Source organism: Artemia franciscana, chromosome 1 (genome assembly GCF_032884065.1).
Source record: "Artemia franciscana chromosome 1, ASM3288406v1, whole genome shotgun sequence".
Lineage (NCBI taxonomy): Eukaryota > Metazoa > Arthropoda > Branchiopoda > Anostraca > Artemiidae > Artemia > Artemia franciscana.
The window spans coordinates 34,884,179-34,902,137 of NC_088863.1; the positions used below are offsets into that span (position 1 = coordinate 34,884,179).

At 34.5% G+C, this 17,959-nt stretch overlaps 1 protein-coding gene across 1 annotated transcript in view; it reads left to right on the top strand.

The window, feature by feature from the left end:
• LOC136029008 (bromodomain-containing protein 8-like) overlaps positions 1-17,959 on the top strand; it is a 72,127-nt gene that overhangs the window by 9,016 nt on the left and 45,152 nt on the right. The window contains exons 3-4 of the mRNA XM_065707021.1: positions 5,877-5,968; positions 11,506-11,609. Coding sequence (XP_065563093.1) covers positions 5,877-5,968; positions 11,506-11,609 — 196 coding nt within the window. The remainder of the gene's footprint in view (positions 1-5,876; positions 5,969-11,505; positions 11,610-17,959) is intronic.

Genomic DNA, 17,959 nt, shown 5'->3' on the forward strand with positions numbered 1-17,959 from the left:
AAGTTTTTTTTCATATTATTTCTGTACGTTTTTCTACAATCCATGGTGGATGTAATTTAATAATTCCTGTACTCCTCGTACAGGAATTAGGAGAGGAACTTGGGTGGCTGCCGCCCCCCCCGCTTTTAAATACTACTACTACTACTAATAACTCACTGCAGCACCAAGCCGCCTGAGGCCAACACAGCTACGCACGCTCCTCCTCCAACCTAATCTATTTAAAGCCTCCCTCTTTACACCCTCCCAGGAAGTTCCCATTTCCTTTAAATCCTTATTTATGACATCCTTCCAACCCAGACAAGGACGACCTGCTTTCCGTGTAGCCCCAGACGGTTGGCCAAAAAGGACAATCTTCGGTAATCTGTCATCCTTCATCCGTAGAACGTGGCCTAGCCATCTCAACCTTTCTTTCATTATAGCCCCAGAAAGCGGGATTGAACCACACTTTTCGTACAACCTACTGTTTGAAATACGGTCAGTCAGCCGGGTACCCAGAACAATCCGTAGGCAATTTCTCTGTAAAACATCTAGTAAATTTTCATCTGCTTTTCGGAGTGTCCATGCTTCAGAGCCATATTTGACCACTGTCATCACTGTAGCTTCCAATATTCTAATCTTGGTTTGTAGGCTTATCTTTCTATTCTTCCAAACTTTTTTTAACTGTGAAAAAACACCCTGAGCTTTAGCTATTCTACTTTTAACATCTTCACTGCTCCCACCATCTTTACTAATAATACTACCAAGGTAACTGAAGCTCCCAACCTGATCAATCTTTTCGTTACCTAAGGTCACCTGTTCATCTTCACTTATTCCTAACCTTAGTGACTTAGTCTTCTTAACATTAATTTTCAAGCCTATTTTAGCACCCTGAACTCGTAAAACCTCTAAAAATTCATTGATTTTGCTCACACTTTCATCTAATATGCTTAAATCATCAGCATAATCTAAGTCCAGGAGCGTTCTTCCTCCCCATTTGATTCCATGGTCTCCAATTGCCTTTCCTGTGCTCCTTAAGACGAAGTCCATCAAAATGATCCATATAAAGGGGGATAGAACACAACCCTGCTTAACTCCTGATTTAATACAAAACCAGTTGCTAACCTCATTTCCTACCTTAACCGCAGCAGTATTATTCTCGTACATAGCGCAAATCACTTTAATGTATTTTTCTGGTATACCATATAACGATAAGACCTTTGTTAACGCTGTTCTATCAACAGAATCGAAAGCTTGCTCATAATCGATAAAACTAAGGACCAAAGGTGTTTGACAACGAAGGGACATTGAAATGAAGGGACATTAAATCATTGTATAAAATAGAAAAAAATAGATAGAATGACCAAAATGTTTCTTTAGCTCATAAGAAGCTAATATTCTGTTATCTCTCAATTGATAAGCTGTCCAGGTGTTATCAAAATTATACACTTTTATTTTGATATTGTGAAAAAAAAACCGCCCGTAAGGGACTTGAACCCTTGACCAGAGGATTTAAAGTCCCACGCTCTACCGACTGAGCTAATCACTTGCATGTGTGTAAATATAACTTTTCAATAAATTTTAAAAATTTCAAATTAACATGGGCTCTTATGGAGACGTTAATTAAGTAGCTAATGCGTGGTTTCTGGAAAACAGGGAAGGAGTTATCGGATCGAGCTGAAATTTCGCGGATAAGCTCCTGGGCCGTAAGGGACCTTAACTTGTGAATTTCAGCCCAATCGGACAACGTTAAAAGGGGGGTGGGGTTAGGGGGTCGAAACTTTCGGGGGGTTAAGATTTTCCTACGAAACTTTCAAGGGCACTTACTCGGAGAATTCCACATCGAATGAGTCTTCGTACACCCAGATCCGATGTCGGATGTGACCTGTAGGCGTCTAGGAAAAAAAAGAAAATGAATTTTAAGTGGCTATGCGTGGTTTCTGGAAAACAGGGAAGGAGTTATCGGATCGAGCTGAAATTTCGCGGATAAGCTCCTGGGCCCTAGGGGACCTTAACTTGTGAATTTCAGCCCGATCGGACAACGTTAAAGGGGGGCTGGGGTTGACGGGTCGAAACTTTCGGCCAGATTTTCCCCATGAAGGAAAAGTTGGAGGGGGATGAAATTTTGCAGGTTTCTTAGTTGGAGCTCGGGCTACGAAATGCATCCCTCCCGATCCCTCTGCGACCACTGGAACCGAAGATCGCTTAACATTGTCGTGTGTCGCCTCTTTATAGAGGCACGAGTGTGCCTCCTTGACGTTTAGGAGTTTCAGTTAAAGGGAAAAAATGTATACATACAGGTTTTCAAAAGGGCATATAAGTAATATCATAGGCAGCACCATTCTATAGTAACTAGAAATGTCATTTTAACTTTTAAAGGAGGTAATTCAATTCAAAATTAAAAGGTATAGTGCCCTTTTTAAGAGTAACAAGAGATTGGAGAACAAGCAGCCCTTCTCTCAAGCCGATTCATTTTCCAACACATCCTGCCAAAATTTTTAGACAGCCATTTTGTTCAGCATAGTAGGACTGTCCAGCAGCTATGTCTTTAGGGATATTAGGCATGTCAACTCCCCCCTAAATTATGCAATTGGGCTTTTATGCTTTAAGACTAAACGTTGCTTTGAAATAAATCAAAAGGCATTGTTCTTATGGTTGTCAATAACATGCCTCAGCAATACATTGAGAACGACTTTGGGTATTAAGTCGAAACTTTTGGGGATACTACTATTACTACTTCTGTTCTCGCAATCTAAAAAAAATTAAATGTGTAAGTGTATTAAAGTTGTCAAAGAGCATAGATAGAATCTTTTGGGAATGATATTAATTTTTTTTCTGGTAAACTACAGAAGCTATTAAATTAAATTCAAAAATACTGTTTGCGTCAGGATTAAATCTTACTGAAAAAGTTTCTTCAATATACAAATAGCAACCTATACTATGGATTTTTAAGAAAAAATTGAAAATATATAAAATATGATTTTTTCCACGAAAAAGACAATTTCAATAAAAACGAACAGAAATCAATCTAGAAAACTTTTTCCACAAAACAAGTTTTTCAAAAAAAAAAAGAAAGCAAAGAGCTCCATTAAGCCAAGAATGAGAAAAAATAAAGTCAAATATTTTTCCAAGCGTAAAACTACCACAGATCACTACCAATAAATAAATGAAACTCACAACGAACAGATATTACAATAAATATCCGAGTCAAACTCAAAAGGAGCAAAAATTAACATGAGTAGGCTGATAACCCCCATGCCTTCTCAAGACTAGAACACAATTTGCTAAGGAAAACAAAATACGTTTAAAATAAAAAATTGTTAAAACTTTAAGGAACAAATATCAGTATATGTCAATTAAACTGACAATCCACTGTCATTTGTGCTTTTATTTATTTTTTTTTAGTAAAGCGCTATTGGTCTTGAAAAGACATGGGGGTTATCAGTCCTACTCATGTTTATTTTTGCTCGTTTTGAATTTGACTCGGCTATTTATTTCCTGTTCGTTTTGAATTTCATTTATTTATTGATAGTAATTTATGGTAGTTTTACGTTTGCAAGATTATTTACTTTACTTTATTTTTGCTCATTTTTGGCTTAATGGAGCTCTTCACTTTTCTTTGAAAAACTTGTTTGGTGGGAAAAGTTTTTTAAATTTGTTACTTTAAGAAGAGGTTTAACAAAGTTGTCTCTCATGTACTAGGTCTACGGAATGCCTTGTACCATAAAGTGCACTAACCAAATTTCTCTGACATAACCAGTTATCATTATAGTCAAGGGACACTGAATGTTCAAATATCAAGATATTATTTCAATGATGTCTAAGTTTCATTGTTGCAAATTGCCATTTTCAGCTAAGAAAGATGCAGCTCCGTTATTTATAGGTGTTCGCATTTGAGTATCAGCATGAATGTTGTTTCTAGAAATTATATTTTCATTTAAAATGCTTGAAATCCATTCAGTAGGACAGACTAAAGATGTTCATGTAATATTTAAAAGTGGCATTGCAAAGCATTAAACTGCTGCATATCCAGTGGTGGACGTTTCGTTTTTGACTTGGTTCCCCAGATACACTTTTTATTGGACCGTATGCTCTGCGCATTTTTTTCTTGTTTGTTTTGCTTGACTAATCAAATGACATGAATGATGTCCTGTGAATCCATTCTGGTGGAATGATTAATTATGACATCCTAATATAAAGAGTTATTCTCAATAAACCAACTAAATGTAACAACTTTTGTAAAGGCAATTACTTGAGACTAAAGTCTATGCTCAGACTGTCTCAAAAATTTATTTGTCTGAATCAGGAGCTGGGTCCCATTTATTCCAGTAAGCTTTAGAAGGCTCATTGCTTTACGTCTGGTCTTACAATGTTTATTTGCAGAAAAGAACTAGTATCAATTACTTCTTGAGGCAGATACGATGGCTTGAGATCTACCTGTTGACGTTTAACTACCAGATTGGTGAGAACTGTTGTTTGAAAAGTCAAATTTTTTGCAAAATTTATTAGTTTCATGATTCAATTCTTCTGGATTGACTGATATAGAGCATATCATATAGTATAATGATAATAACGATATAGAGCATATCATATATAGCATATCATATGATATAGAGCTTGACGTAGGCAAATTTCTCTGACATAACCAGTTATCATTATAGTCAAGGGACACTGAATGTTCAAATATCAAGATATTATTTCAATGATGTCTAAGTTTCATTGTTGCAAATTGCCATTTTCAGCTAAGAAAGATGCAGCTCCGTTATTTATAGGTGTTCGCATTTGAGTATCAGCATTTGGTTACGATTCATTCGCTTGTGTCTTTCTTTGAGCTTCACGAAGGTGGTTTAGTCTATCATCGTGGTCCTGTGGGTATCCATTCGCTAGAACAAGTCAATTCAAAGTCTATAACAAAGGCAATTTAGTCTACCAGCATGGGCCTGCGGCGATTCATTTGCGCATTTATTTCTTTATTGTTCTCTTTGTTTTGCAAAGCGAGATCTATTCTTGCCTTGCCAAAAAATTCTACCCTGTAGCCCTTCCCCCGAGGACTCTGGGGATTAATTCGTCCTCAAAGGCATAGTTATTAAATTTTTCGACTATGCTCAACAAAATGGCTATCTCTAAATTTTGGTCCAATGACTTTGGGAAAAAATGAGCATGGGAGGGGGCCTATTTGCCCTCCAGTTTCTTTGGTCACTTAAAAAGGGCATTAGAACTTTTAATTTTTTTTTGAATAAGCCCTCTCGCGACAATCTAGGACCACTGGGTCTATATGATCATCCTTTGAAAAAGAAACAAACAAACACACATCCGTTATCTTTCTTCTGGCAAAAAATACAAAAATCCACATTTTTGAAGATTGGAGCTTGAAACCTCTACAGAAGGTTACTCTGATACGCTGAATCTGATGGTGTGATTTTCATAGATATTCTATGAGTTTTTTGGTATCAAAACTACTGGTATCAAAACTTTGTTTTTTAGCGTTTTGGTTGCTTTTGAGCCGAGTCACTCCTTACTTAGTTCGTAACCAGTTCAATACGATGAGATGACTTCAGTTTATGCACTCTTTTACACTGGTACATGACACCGTTATGATTATAAAAAAGGGATATTCAACATATTATTCTTCTATGTTTTATTGTATATGAAAATGCAGTTGTTAATAGGGAGGGGGCATAAAAAAGCGGGTTGAAAACGATCTAAAAAATGTAAAATTGCTAAATAAGAGGAGAGAGGCAAACAAATGTTGTGACAAAACATTGAGAAGAGAAGAAGTATTTGGGCTTAAGTGTTATCTGGAAATATCCATTGGCCTCTCCTGGAAATATGTTTGGTCTGTACATCGTTTTTGAGTTCTGAAAATGTGTTTTGCAAATGTTTTCGATTTTTTTTTCTAGAGAAAAGGAGTTGCAGCGAGAAAAGGACGAAGCCAAAGCAAAAATTTTAGATGAGAGAGAACAACGAATAAAAGAAAAGCTTCTTGCTGCAGGTGCGCGTTTATTTCAATCTTTTTTGCAAATAGGAAACGATTTAAAAAATAACAGAAAAAATTAATTAGACTAAATAAATGCAAACATATTTTTTTTTTTAAAGAACCAATCATTAACGGTTTCTCTCAGCAATCCAAGGTAATACTGTAGCACATAGCTCTTGAAAAAGATGCCTTTTTGTTCCAATGTTTCTCAAAAATCTCAAATAAGACAAAATAGGAGGAAGAATCAGGTGTACGTCCATCGAAAGAAAAAATCATTATAATCTTCATATGGAATGTCTGTTATGTATAGGATGATGGTATGTATGAAATATTTGTAGAATGTCTCTAGTTGTTGTAGCAATGGTCACTTTTAAATTTCCATTTCTGAGTGGAACGCGGCTCAAATAAAAATTAAGTATATGGCACTAAATAGGTAAAAGAAGCTAGGAGGATTGTCAAACCAATTATAAAACAAGAGATATTTTCTACTATCAGAGGTTTAAAAATGTAATTAAAGTGTTTTTTTCAATTTAAGAAAGATTATTACTGAAGGTTGTTCAGAAGAAATTAACGAACATTATGAGAAGAGCAGTCATTGTTAACTATTAACAGGGAAATGGAAAATTTGTTGCCAAATTTTTTTTTTCTGTTTGTGTTTTTTTCTGTTTTCTGTTTTTTTTCTATTTTTTTTTCTATTTTCTGTTTACTTGAAACCTGCAAACCACGACTTCAGGAGTCTTCTGAATATTCAACAATAAGCAGGTGGATTCGGGCTTAATGCCAATGCCAGTAAAACCAAAGGAATGGCGACAAGCTACTCACCTATGACAATCAAATGCGGTGACAACGATGTAGAACAGGTGGTCAACTTCAAAATACCTTAGCAGCACCATCGAAAATCCAGAGCCCAAGCCAAAAAAGTCATTGTCCGAATTGGTCAGGCTAACAACACCTCCAACTGGCTTAATAAAGTATGGGGATCGAATACTTTCTCCCTCCGGCTCAGACTCCGCCTGTTCAACAGTAGCGTCCTGCCTGTCCTCCTCTAAGCATCGGAAATTTGGTATCTCAACCAAGACCGAGAGGAGAATTCTTTCCTTTGAGAACGCTTGTCTCCGGAGGCTGCTTGGTATTCACTGTACCCAGACAGTCATAAATGCACATATAAGGAACATTACCTAGGTCATGTACCACGCATTTACGACACCAGAATCCCTAAGCAAGTATTCTTTTGGCCACCCGAAGGCACCCGCCACAGAGGACAACCCAAAAACAAAATCCGTCGTACCTCCAACAGCGACCTGCGTCAACTTCATACCTCCCTACAACCAGGGTGGGAACACTGTCGCTGCCGCTAGTTACAGAGACGATTGGAGACTCTTCTTAGACGCCTTGGGTAGCTCTGGAGGAACAAGAAGATCTAAGGTCTAAAGTAAGGTATGATTTCGTGTTGAACCCCCTATGAACCGACGTGATCTACTACTTTCCGCTCAAGTAGTTTGTTTTCGATTTTCTGCTAATTCTGGAACTTGCTATACAGATAAGAAAGTCATTTTCTATTGCTACCAATAAAATTAAGCACTAATATAACATAATAGTTCAGGCTTTTGAAATATGACTCAAGTATATTTCTTTGCATAGAAATAATAGTGGCGTTTGAGGTATTTCATATATATAATTGCACAGGCACTGAGCTTGCTGCTTTCTCACCAAGTCTACTGTGAAATGTCACTAAGTCTTCATAGTCTAAATGTCAACTCAATAAAATTCCAATGTCAATCAATAAAATTACAATTTCAATCAATTAATAAAATTATAGTCTCGTAAAATTACAATGTCAATTGAATAGTCATTCGCCCCAAGAAGCTTAGAACCACAAATACAATATACAATGCACCAAATTACACGATCACCCCCCCCCCCTAAAAAAAAGAATAGGAAAAGAGAATATACACTCAGATATAGGGAGATTCACTGCTAAGAGAAGAACATGATAGAAAAAGTGAAAGAAAACATAAACTGAACAGGCAAAGAAAAACAGAGACAACTTGTGCAATATTAGAATATTGAGAAAAAATTAATGAAGGAAGAGAAACGTAAGCATTAAGATTATTCCTAAATATAATTTTAAAAGAAGAATAAGAGAGAGATATCAACTGGGATATAGTTCCAAAGTGGAACTGAATTAAAATTGATGGTTTTCGCGTGGTCGTCGATGAATTTTTGGGCATGGCCAAATACCGAGAAGCCGCCGTGGAAATAATGGGGTAGCATAGTAGCAATGCTACTAGGCAGTTTTCATGGCATAGTGGAATTTTTCGGATTATTTTGAAATTTGTTGACAGATTTGGTAGCTTTTGGAATTCTGTCAAATCCTGCTCTGGCAGCTTTGTAACTATTTCCATACCTGCCGAGAAGATTACAGACGCGATGAGGGGCCCCTTTCATGATGAAAACCAGGTAAAAGGGGAGTGAATGCATGATGATATAGTTCTTTGGTATCACGAGTAAGCTAAATTTGGAATATGCTTAGCATTTAGATGCTCTAGAGATGATAGGTCTGTGTGTGATCAGAGGTTAACCTAAGGGTAAAGTTGAGGAAGACGAAAGGTTGCTTTAAACCACTTAACGTTGATGACTGTCTAAGGCCGAGGGAGCAAACATTGTTTATATGAGTTTGAAGTAACAGGAAGCAATCAAGATTTATACCCAGGAACTTAATATATATAGACTGATGTATGGTTTCACTTCCATATAACAGATAGACGGTAAGAATAGGCTTGGGTATTCAGTATAATGTTCTAAAATGTATCACTCTGCTTTTTTGGCTGTTTAGCATCATACTATAGCATATTAAGTCTGTCGAATAAATCCAAAGCTTTAGAGATAGCTAAGTATAGATCATTTTCAGTTACAAAGAAACTACTGTTATCAGCAAAAATGACTGGATGTATTCCTGGGGCAAGCCCATAAAAAAATTCATTAGTACAGGTAAAAAAAAACAAGAGGGAGCCAAGTACCGATCTTGTGACAACTTTATATATAGAAGGCGGTACAGATAAGAAAATGCCAACTGATACACACTGGGACCTTCCAAACGGGTGATACTTGAACCAATAGTGAGTTTCTCCAAACTCACAAAGCGACGAAAACTTTTCAAGAAGAACCATGTAATCAACAATGCCCTTTTATCTTAGACCTTAGTCCCTCCAAAGCCATTTATGGTACATACGGCGTCAACGAAGCCTTTCTATTCGTCCCGTTGTGGGGCTGCAGAGATAGCGTCTTCTCATTCAGGTACTAATGAAGTCTCAGCCGTCCTCAGATCTCAGTCAAAAGTTTACTGCAATGTGTTCTTTGGACGACCTCGTCTTCTTCTGCCGTCTGATTTCGAATTGTAGACTGTCAGAGGAAGTCGGCATTCTGTCATACAGATTATATGTCCTAAATATCTTTACGTATTCTTCCTTAGAACAGCAGTAATAATAATAACAATAATAATACATTTATAACCCGCTAAGAAATACAGAGCAAAACGGCGTACAAAGAAAACAGAAAGGAAATAAAAAACACAAAAAAACACAAATACAAAAACTACAATTGAGCGAAAAGACGGATGAGCCCGTGGTGCGGCCCTAGCCTGCCAGGGGCTTACTTTAGCAACTTAATGTGAAGTAGCTCAAGCTTATTTGTCACATCACAAGTTTATTTTGTAAGGAACTGTTGAAAAATACTCTGAAATTTTCCCACATAAAACAAATTGTGTGAATTCTAATGAGAAACCATGGATTGCCCAATATATTCGAGATCTGATAAAATTGAGGAATGAATTGCATTTATTTGAATCCGAGGAAGAATTTAAAATGTTAGAAAATGCAGTTGTGTATAAAATAAGATTTTTGCTTAAGCAGTATGGTTCCTAAAATAATAAGCAAAATATATAAATCCAACCCAAGGAAGATTCATGATACGGTTCTGAACATTATCGGTAAAAAAGTGACCAAAGTTGAAGTGAGAGATGGAAGATGATAAACCATTGCTACCTAATGAAGCTCGTAATTTTTTGCATCAATTTTTGGAATTGATCCGTGAATAACAATCTTACCATCTAATGACTACTTTAAATATTTCATTTCTAAAGATTAGTTTAGTTGCTAAAACATTGAAGTTACTTGATTTTCGTAAACCTAGTTACCCAAATGATATGCCGATTAAATTAATCATTGAGTGTGCTGATCTTTTATTTACTTCTTTAACAGCAATTTTTAACCAATATTTCACTGATGGTGCTTTCCCTAGTATTTTTAAACAGGCGAATGTTGCTCCAATTCCCAAGTGTAAGGGCCCCAAGGATTATACTTATATGAGTGCAATTTCGAAAACACAGGCCATTTCGACAGTGTTCGAAAGTTTTATTTTTGAATGTTCATTTGAAGATATTAAAGATAAGGTAGATTCCCAACAACTTGGATTTAATTCCGGGAATAGCACTGTTCATTATTTGGGTGTAATGCTGGACACCATCCTTAAACGTTTAGAAAAGGGTGGGGACTTCTGTTGATGCATTATTTGCCGACACAGTTAAGGCTTTAGTTAAACTAGATTGTGTGAACGCCCCAACTCATCGTCGTTTACCTTACCTTGAGAGCCCCCCTACCGAAGGACTAGACACTAGACTCCGACAAATAAAAAAGAAATATCCACAATTAATTAATGACTTACCCAACCTCTAGTACCGACATATATCGTAAATCTTTTGTCCCTTATTTTACTAGGCACTTTTATTGTATCACCTGAGGAAGTATTTAATATTCAATGTTTCAGATTGTTTATTTCAGGGATTTGCCCGTGAATGTTTTGAATGTATTTTTATGTTGGGCACAATTGACTTAAATGTGTGCATGACTTACCTTCTATAAAGTATTTTTTATATCCATTTATATTTTATTGACGTAATTTGCATAATACACGATCACTATTATAATCATGAACCGTTTGGCCTGACTCTTGTCATATATAAATTTTATTTATGATTCATTTTAATCTCTTGACATTGCTGCTACTGCTACTGCTTTAAATTTTTGTGTTGCTGTTTATTTGTTTTTTTGTTCTTAATCCTTGTTTTGATTGTCTTTTTACACTGACATGCTCATGTTAGCTCCAGCTATTCTAATGAAAAAATTTATTCTATTCTTAGTATTGTGGAGAAGAGTTAACTAATCAACAAATGCGTAATCACTTGGATCGAATCGTAGATCAACTTGCAAGCAAAAGCATGTGAACTTTAAACGAGATTACCTTCACCTCATTAAAATCCGTATGATTTTTACGTACTAAATTGTAGCTGCAACTTTTTTTATTACCTGTTCTATTACTATTTTGCCCTTCTTGCCACCAAGATCTTTTTTATAATTTTTGCTAGGATATTTTCAATATTTTTTAGAATATGTACAAAATCCTCACTGAGAATATTGCTAAGAGTCCAATTAATCATGGCTTGGGTGTCAGGATTTGCTTCTGTATTTCAGTATCTCAAAGCAATATTATTCTAGAGAAAGATGCCATTAACGAAGGAGACATTCAATCAATTGACGCCGTCCAAGAAAAAAAGGAAGAAGGAGAGCTGCAAGAGGTTGTTCAAGATGACCTTGTTCAGGTTGGTCTCCTCTATTTTCTTATATTAAAAGCTGTATTGACAGTCTTAACGAAAAAAACAAAATGCAACCAAATAATGATCTAGTAATATCTGCAGAAAGAAATAAGGGGGGGGGGAAGGAACGGGTTCTTCATTGTGATCAAATACCCATCTCAATATATATATATATATATATATATATATATATATATATATATATATATATATATATATATATATATATACATATATATATATATGTATATATAATATATATATATATATATATATATATATATATATATATATGATATATATATATATTTATATATATATATATATATATATATATATATATATATATATATATATGTATATATTATATATATATATATATATATATATATATATATATATATATATATATATATATATATATATATATATATATATACAGTCACATAGGTCAAACAGCATAGCCACACACAATCAACCATAAAGAATAATCCATGGACAGGCAGTCACGTCGTCAATAAGTATAAGTCGTCATTTACCAAACAATAGAAAAAATAATATAGACAAATAATTCAGAGGCAACACCCAACATAAGGGCTCATCAGGAGAATACACTGGCCTATATAGGGTTTCGCCACTCTAAATTCTCTACCCAGCACAGTGTTGTGGCTACCACAGAATATCCATGGCATCCCCGCGTCAGGTATCACCCCCAAAATACATGCCTATGAAAGAAAAAAAAACAGCAAATGTAAAACAACCAAGTAAAACCAAAACAAGCTTATCCTGTTAATATATCCCTCCCTTTAGCAACAATAGGTAAACTAAATATTATAAATTTTACCAAATCACAAATATTAACACATTGCAAAAAACCTAAATGAACTAAACAATTATAGAATTCATCTTTACCATGTGGCTAATTTTTAAGAAAATCCGCTCAATTAGAAACACAATTCAAAATAAATGGCGCTGCCACAACATTTCTCGAACCTCCGAAATTAGTTGAAAATTTCTTTAAGTATTTCTAGATAATTCTTTTGATATTTATATAAAAGTTCGTTATAATGAAAACTAAATTTTTTAAATTGCCAAGTTAATTTATTTGCAGAAAAACCTCTTGATATCAATTTTTGGCTTAAGATTTTACATCTATTTTTAAAATCAATATAATTACTACAAATCCTTGCATAACGAAGTAACTGCGAGAAAAACGCTGAATATGTGATATTTGAGTGTTATTACTTTCAGGGAATGGGAAACTAATCACTTCAAAATCAAAATCATCCGTTTTATTATACATTTTAATACTTAATTTATTATTATCACAAATATTAATATTTAAATCTATGAAATAATCTTCATGACCAGCGCCATGACTAGGCTCAAGAATAAGCTCTGGTGGATATATATTTTTAGAAATATCAATGAAATCCTTACAATTTAAGACCAAAATATCATCTAAATATCTTTTATTATTTGACAAAGCATGTTTTAAATTAATTGGATTATTCTTATTCATCATATATTTATATTCTAGTTGAATTAAAAACAAGTCAGCTATAAATAGGCTGGCATTCCCCCTCATGGGAATTCCCACAATTTGCTTGTACAAATCACCCCCAAATCTTATATAAGTTTTGTATAAAACAAATTCCAATAACTCTCCAAGCTGTAACATCTCAAGTTAACTGTAGTATTAAAGCAATTTGTCCATATAGCTTTTTTATTACAAATGTCTATTTTTAAGAACCTTTTACTAGATAAGAGGAAAGATTTCTTGATAACAGTTTTTAAATTATCAAACACTACATTAAGTGATAAATTAGTATACATTGTCACAAAATCGAAAGACTCAATTCTTTTAACTGAAACCATTGTTAAAGAATCTATCACCTGCAGTGAATTATTAACACTCCAATATGGATTAAAATTCGAAAATTTTTTAATACCAGAACAATAGGTTTTAAGTTTATTTACAATTTCCTTTAAAATTAAAGAAAGGTCAGTAGCAGCAATGCGGGTTGGACATTTAGCTGCTCGAGCAATAAACCGTGGTTTATGGGGATTCTTATGAAATTTTACAGTCCAATATAGGAAAGGGAACTTTTTATCATTGTCATTTATTTTAATATTAAAATTTTTAAAAAGTATTTCTTCAGTCTTTTCAATTAAATTCTCATCCTCTATATTTACCTTTTCGTAAACATTAGTTGTGCATAACTCCCTTCTTAAGATATCACAATACAGCTTCTGACAAATTATGGCAAAATTATTATTAGCTTTATCCACTGGCACAATTACAAATTCATTCTTTAGATTAGCAATTGCTTGTTTAATCTTCGCATTATAAAATAATGATTTAGTGTTAGTATTTTTTAAGTTAGAATATATTTTATTTCTTATTCTACTAATAATTAAATTCTTCCAACTTTGAAAACTCTCTTTATTTTTATTCTCTTTCTTACACCACTTATCAATAAATAAATCAAAATCATTTTCCAAGCCATCAAGAACACTCGATGGTTTCAGATGATGAGAAAGACGGAAATTAGCCCCTTTATTCATTATAATTTGAAGATCATCTTGTTTTATTATTGACAAGTCCCCTGTTATAACATGTTTGTAAGTAGGATTTACAAATGGGCCAAGTTGCTTACAATTACAAACCGGTTTCCAATTTATATCACTATCTAGTCTTTTTAGTATTAAATTATAATTAAAAATAATTTGCCCAATAGTTTTTGAAAATTTATAAGTTAAAACTGGACTATCATTATAATTCAAATTACTAGGAAGGGCCTGTTTCACATGCCGCTGATTTAAAATTTCTGGTAAATTAATATCTTCAATCTGCTTACAAGTAAAATTAATAGGTAAATATAATCTGTTATCCTTATTACTAATCTTATCGAACTTTTTCTTTTTTGAAATAAATTTCGTTTTAGTTAGAATGCAAATTGTATCACATATTACTTTAAAATTATAATCAAGAGCTGTATTATTCTTAACAATCCAGAAAAGTTTGATTAAATTCCTCTTGGATAACGCTCCTTAGGTTGGATGCTCCTCCTCCAACATAATCTATTTAAAGCCTCCCTCTTTACACCCTCCCAGGAAGCTCCCATTTCCTTTAAATCTTTATTTAAGACATCCTCCCAACCCAGACAAGGACGACCTGCTTTCCGTGTAGCCCCAGACGGTTGGCCAAAAAGGACAATCTTCGGTAATCTGTCATCCTTCATCCGTAGAACGTGGCCTAGCCATCTTAACCTTTCTTTCATTATAGCCCCAGAAAGCGGGATTGAACCACAATTTTCGTACAACCTACTGTTTGAAATACGGTCAGTCAGCCGGGTACCCAGAACAATCCGTAGGCAATTTCTCTGTAAAACATCTAGTAAATTTTCATCTGCTTTTCGGAGTGCCTATGCTTCAGAGCCATATTTGACCACTGTCATCACTGTAGCTTCCAATATTCTAATCTTGGTTTGTAGACTTATCTTTCTATTCTTCCAAACTTTTTTTAACTGTGAAAAAACACCCTGGGCCTTAGCTATTCTACTTTTAACATCTTCATTGCTCCCACCATCTTTACTAATAATACTACCAAAGTAACTGAAGCTCTTAACCTGATCAATCTTTTCGTTACCTAATATCACCTCTTCATCTTTACTTATTCCTAGCCTTAGTGACTTAGTCTTCTTAACATTAATTTTCAAGCCTATTTTAGCACCCTGAACTCGTAAAACCTCTAAAAATTCATTGATTTTGCTCACACTTTTATCTAATATGCTTAAATCATCAGCATAATCTAAGTCCAGGAGCGTTCTTTCTCCCCATTTGATTCCATGGTCTCCAATTGCCTTTCCTGTACTCCTTAAGACGAAGTCCATCAAAATGATCCATATAAAGGGGGATAGAACACAACCCTGCTTAACTCCTGATTTAATACAAAACCAGTTGCTAACCTCATTTCCTACCTTAACCGCAGCAGTATTATTCTCGTACATAGCGCAAATCACTTTAATGTATTTTTCGGGTATACCATATAACGATAAGACCTTTGTTAACGCTGTTCTATCAACAGAATCGAAAGCTTGCTCATGATCGATAAAACTGAGGACCAAAGGTGTTTGACAACGAAGGGACTTCTCAATTATTAACCTAAGAGTGAAAACATGGTCAACACATCCTATACCTTTTCTAAAACCGCATTGTTCTTCCCTTAAAACTTTATCTACATCTCAGTCTAAAAAGTATCATATTACTCAGTAATTTGCTACCTACAGAGACCAGACTAATGCCTCGATAATTACGACACTCACTCTTGTCACCTTTCTTATACAGTGGTTTAATTAAGGTTTTCCTAAAATCATTGGGTACTTCCCCTTTTTCAAAAATCATGTTCATAATCTTCAGTAGCTTATTCCTAACCTCAGAGCCATCATATTTAAGAAACTCATTAATCATACTATCAGCACCTGGGGCCTTATTATTTTTTAATCCTTTTAGTACTGTCGCTAATTCTTCCTCATTAAACAAATCTTCCTTCACATCCAAGGTATCGCAAACTTTTTCATTTTCATCTATATCTTTTCCTGCAACTGTATCTCGGTTTAGCACATTCTCAAAATGTTCCACCCATCTTTCTTTATCTTTTTCCTTATCACTAATTGTGGCCTCATTTCTATCTTTAACTGAGACTCCCTTTCAATTTATTAACAAGCCAGTATAATATTTTACTATTATGCCGTCTAGCCGCATCTTCCAGATCCTCAGCAATTTTATCCATCGCCTCCACTTCACATCTCCTTAGTTCATATTTTAATGCTTTCTCCACTTTCTTTACATTCCTTTTGTTTTCATACGACCTATCACTCAGATAATTCTTATACAAACCCCTTCTACTCTCTATTGAACCTAAAGCTTTTTCACTAATATTCCTAGTTGCAGTCTTAGCACTCTTCCCTAGGACACCATCAGCAACTTCACAAATTGTTTTTCTAAAATTATTCCATCCATCTTCCACATTCTCAACTTTAAACTCTCAAGTTTAGTACTCAACTGTTCCTGGAATTTTTTTTTCTCAAATTTTCATCCTGAAGTCTACCAACATCATAACTTTCCGGGAGGGAGCTATGATGTTAGAGGGAGTCGTAACCCTTCCGAAATTTCAGCTTTAAATTAACCTTAGACACTACTAGATGGTGATCTTTACTTTTAACGTCAATGACGGCACTCCTGTACACCCTAGTATCTTGTATTGATCCTGCTAGTCTTCTGTTTACAATAACATAATCAATAAGGTTTGCTGTCTTACCATCACGTGAATACCATGTCAACTTATGGACCATTTTGTGACCAAACACCGTATTGGTTATAACTATGTTGTTATACCTACAAAATTGCAAAAGCCTATAGCCATTACTGTTTTCTTTTCCTACACCAAATTTACCTAGGCTAGGATACCATCTATCCCTATTTCTACCAATCTGGGCATTAAAATCTCCTAGCAAAAACACCATATTTCTACCTGGTACCCTGTCTATTTGCTCCTGTAACTGTAAGTAAAATTCATCTGAGTCACTAGTATCTCCATCAGTTGGTTCAATGGGGGCATATACTACTATAACTGATACCCTAAACTTTTTAGTCATAAAATGAGCAATTAGTATTCTATTATTAATACCTTCCCAGCCTAAACAAGACTTAGCAGCTTCCTTATTCATCATGAGCTCTACTCCCTGTCTATGTACCCCATCCTTCCTGCCTGAATAAACAAATTTTATGTCACCTAATTTCATGCTTCCTACCCCTGGGATATGAGTCTCTGAAACTCCTAATAAATCCAGGTCAAACCGTCTGAATTTGTCAGTCAAAATGTCGATGCGATAGTCATTTTTTAATGTCGTAACATTCCAAGTTCCAATTTTCATGTTCTTTAAATCTTTGAAATTATTTTGGCCTCAGGAAAAGCAGTGATCCCGGATACCAGTGCAGGATAGGGACCAACATATCTTCTCAAGTCTAAACCGAATATATATATATATATATATATATATATATATATATATATATATATATATATATATATATATATATATATATATATATATATATATATATATATATATATATATATATATATATATATATATATATATATATATATATGTATATATTCCTTAATTAAAATTCTTGGCATTGTCCTGTCATCAAATCTTAGTGGTATGCGGGACTTAAAACTTATTTCTCGATTTTCAACCTTTCTCTCTTGTCGGTCACAAACCCTTTCTCTCTTGTCGGTCAAAAACAAAGCTTCAATTAGTGACCTCTCTAGGGGACTTAGTTAT